The sequence below is a fragment of the Bos taurus genome, chromosome 3 (assembly GCF_002263795.3).
Source record: "Bos taurus isolate L1 Dominette 01449 registration number 42190680 breed Hereford chromosome 3, ARS-UCD2.0, whole genome shotgun sequence".
In the NCBI taxonomy this organism is placed as follows: domain Eukaryota; kingdom Metazoa; phylum Chordata; class Mammalia; order Artiodactyla; family Bovidae; genus Bos; species Bos taurus.
This window is the reverse complement of record NC_037330.1, coordinates 10,886,643-10,890,296: the sequence shown is the minus strand read 5'-3', so window position 1 is coordinate 10,890,296 and position 3,654 is coordinate 10,886,643. Positions and strand designations below refer to the sequence as shown.

At 40.2% G+C, this 3,654-nt stretch overlaps 1 protein-coding gene across 1 annotated transcript; it reads right to left on the bottom strand.

The window, feature by feature from the left end:
* Positions 1-2,029: 2,029 nt before the first annotated feature.
* OR6N2 (olfactory receptor family 6 subfamily N member 2) lies at positions 2,030-2,983 on the bottom strand. Its single transcript, NM_001390636.1, has one exon. It carries the CDS (start codon positions 2,981-2,983, stop codon positions 2,030-2,032), a length of 954 nt encoding a protein of 317 aa, NP_001377565.1.
* Between the last annotated feature and the right edge of the window lie 671 nt (positions 2,984-3,654).

The following is a 3,654-nucleotide window of genomic DNA, read 5'->3' as shown; positions in this document are numbered from 1 at the left end:
AATTTAGCTTTAAAATATGTCACTTTGGGTTTTTTTTTATGCTTTAATGTCCTTTATTGTGGTAAAATTTACAAATTATAAAACATACTATTTTCACAATATTTGACTATACAATTCCTGCAGAAGGAAATGCCAACCCAGAGGCTGGGGAGTGGGAGGATAGAGAATAGTGATCCCTATTAAACTTAGTGTTTAATAGGGACAGTTCAGTTTAAGAATGTGAAAAATTGGGGAGATGGAATATGGCTACGGTTGTACAATAATGTGAATGAACTTAGTGCTACTGAATTGTTTAGGCAATGCCAAAGAATGTTCAAACTACCACACAATTGCATTTATCTCATAGTCTAGTATAGAAATGCTCAAAATTCTCCAGGTCAGGCTTCAACAATATGTGAATCATGAACTTCCAGATGTTAAAGCTGGTTTTAGAAAAGGCAGAGGAACCAGAGATCAAATTGGATGATCACCATTAGATCATCGAAAAAGCACTTTGGTTTTGTTATGGAAAATATGTTAGAATGGAACAAAAGTAGGATCGAAGAGAGTGGGGAGAATATTACTGTATTAATTCAGTAGAGAGATATTGGAGATTTATACCAAGAGAAACACTAAAGAGAAACAGGAAGGGAAAACAACAACAAAAAAAAAGATTTGAGGATATATTTTGAAGAAAGATTGGCATATGGTAATAATGAAGGACTAGAAGAAAAATTGAAATAAACTTTGAAATTTTTTTGCCAAAGCACAGAGAAGCAAAAGCATTAAGCTTTCAGGATGGGAAAGTTGAAAATTTACCTGTGAGCTTTAATAAATATAATAAATATTCAAAGATTGGAAAATTATAATATTATAAGAACTCTTGCAGAGCCTAGGAAGAAAAGAACTCTGTTTTTAACAAGTTAGGTTATTTAAATACATCCAGGTAGGATTGTTAAGAGGCATTTGGATGTATAAGTCTAAAACTCAGAAAAGAGTTCTGGTTTGGTCATATAAATTCAAGAATTGTTGACATCAGTAGGGATGGAATTTAAATTCTTAGGAATAACTCTGAGCATCTAAGAAGACAGTGTTATATGACAAGGATCACTGATAAAGACCAATTAGAGAGATAAGGAGAAAATTAAGAGACATTGACAACATGGAATCTGAGAGACAAACTTTTCTTAAGAGGAACTGGTTACCTGCATCAGGAACTCAATAAAGAGGAAAGGCAAGACGTACTTTATGGATTTGGCAGTGTGGAGTCAGTAATCACTGTGGCGAAATATTGGTTGAAAGGTCTGAGCCAAAACCAGATTGAAATGGGTTGAAAAGTGAATAGGATATGAAGAACAAAAGATAGATTGTGCCATTCATTATATTGAGAAATATGACTGGAAAAGAGCAGAGAAATAGACCTCTAGCTGGCTGGAAATATATGACCAAGGAAATGTGTGCTGTGATGTGCTTAGTCCCTCAGTTGTCCATCTGTTTGCGACGCCATGGATTGTGGTCCGCCTGGCACCTCTGTCCATGGGGATTCACCAGGCAAGAATACTGGAGTAGATAGCCCATTCCCTTCTCCAGAGGATCTTCCCAACCCAGGGATTGAACCCAGGTCTCCCACATTGCAGGAGGATTCTTTACCATCTAAGCCACCAGGAGAGCTCAAGAATACTGGAGTGGGTAGCCTATCCCTTCTCCAAGGGATCTTCCCAACCCAGGAATCAAATGAGGGTCTCCTGCATTGTAGGTGGATTCTCTACCAGCTGAGCTACTAGGGAAGCCTGAAGGAAATGTGTATGCTTGTTTTTAAGAATGGAGATACTAAAGTATTCTTAAATTCAGAAAGCACTGTTCAAGTAAATAATAAAAGCATAAAGATGTAAGAAATAAAGAAAACATAAAGAAGTAAAGCCTTTGAGAATGTAAGAGGAGATGGGATTCATTGCATGTGTGACGATGGGAAGATTATTACAGGTAGCAACAAAGATACATAGAATTTTATGAGATCAACACTGAAGTGGAGGAAAGACCTTTTAGAATGTCAGTGTTGGGTGGGACTAGCTCTCTCTCCCTTCCGGAAGATGGTTCTCTTAATGGCCTTAATGAGTTCCTTGTTACGAAGACTGTAGATAATTGGGTTGACTAGTGGTGTTAGTACAGAGTAGACTACAGCAAGCGTCCGATCAAGGGTCAATGAATAGCTCTCCTTTAGCCGCACATACATGAAGATGATGCTCCCAAAGAAGATGAGGACCACAATAAGATGGGAAGCACATGTAGAGAAGGCCTTCTTTCTTCCTGCGATCGTTTTTATCTGCAGTATAGTCCCCATGATTCTTCCATAAGACACCATAATAAAGAGGAAGGTGATAAGGATGATGAAGGCATTGATGGCAAAGTCCACCAGGACATTAGTGGATGTGTCCTTGCAGGCCAGGCTCAGAAGAGGTGGAAAGTCACAGAAGATGTGTTGAATTTCATTGTAGCTGCAAAAAGGGAGCTGGGAGACCAGGATGACTTCAGATATGGGACATAGAAAGCCACAGGTCCAACAACCAGCAGCCATCTTGACACAGAGCATGGGGGTCATAACTGCAGGATAGTGGAGGGGCCGGCAAATGGCCAGGTATCGGTCATAGGCCATTGCTGTAAGAAGGTAGCATTCAGAGGCCCCTAGGGAGTGGAAGAAGTAGGTCTGAAGGAGGCATCCTGAAAAAGAAATGGTCTTCTTATCACTGAGAAGATTAGCTAGCATCTTGGGGATGGTGGTGGCTGTATACCACAGCTCCAAGAAGGAAAGAATACTGACAAAGTTGTACATGGGTGTGTGTAGGGCCGCATCCAGTCGTATGACTAGGAAGATGAGCATGTTGCCACAGATAGTGAACAGGTATGCCAACAGCAGCAGGACAAAAAGCCAGCCCCTGATATGTCCCACCCTGGGGAAACCAAGGAGCACAAATTCAGCCAGGCTTGAATGGTTGTGTGGCTCCATGAGAGGCTGAGGTGAGGAAGGAAAGAAGAAACTGACTGAAGTGATTGCAAAATTCAACTCAAAAGTTTCTCTTTACTGTTTAGTCTTTTTTTTTTTTTAATTTAAAGGCAGAACTTTCATCACTACCACTGCTATTGCTATTTATACCACCCTAAAAATAATAATAGCTAACTCTCATTAGCACTCACTGTGCACTGAGCATCTTACAAGTGCTTTGCGTTCAATATTTTACTTAATTTTCACACATCCAATCAGATAAGTACCATTGCTATACATGTTTTACCAATGGTAAAATTTAAGAAGAGAAAATAGTGAGATTACGAAGAATTTCTATTTCATATAAATACCAGGGACGGGGGAGCCTGGTGGGCTGCCGTCTATGGGGTTGCACAGAGTCGGACACGACTGAAGTGACTTAGCAGCAGCAGCATAGATACCATGGTACAGAAACAGAATTTCACCTTATGCACGCTAATTCCATGCTATTTACCTCTATGCTATGTGACCTTCCCCAAGCATTCTATTCCCCTAACCCAGTTCACAGTTTTTCCTTAGTCAGGTCTCCAAAGTTTTGAGACAGGAGGTAGATGCACTCTCCCCTCCCCTACCCTCCACAGGGTAAAGTAACCGGAGATTCATTCCCTGTGGACTGAGACTCCAAGATGAGACTA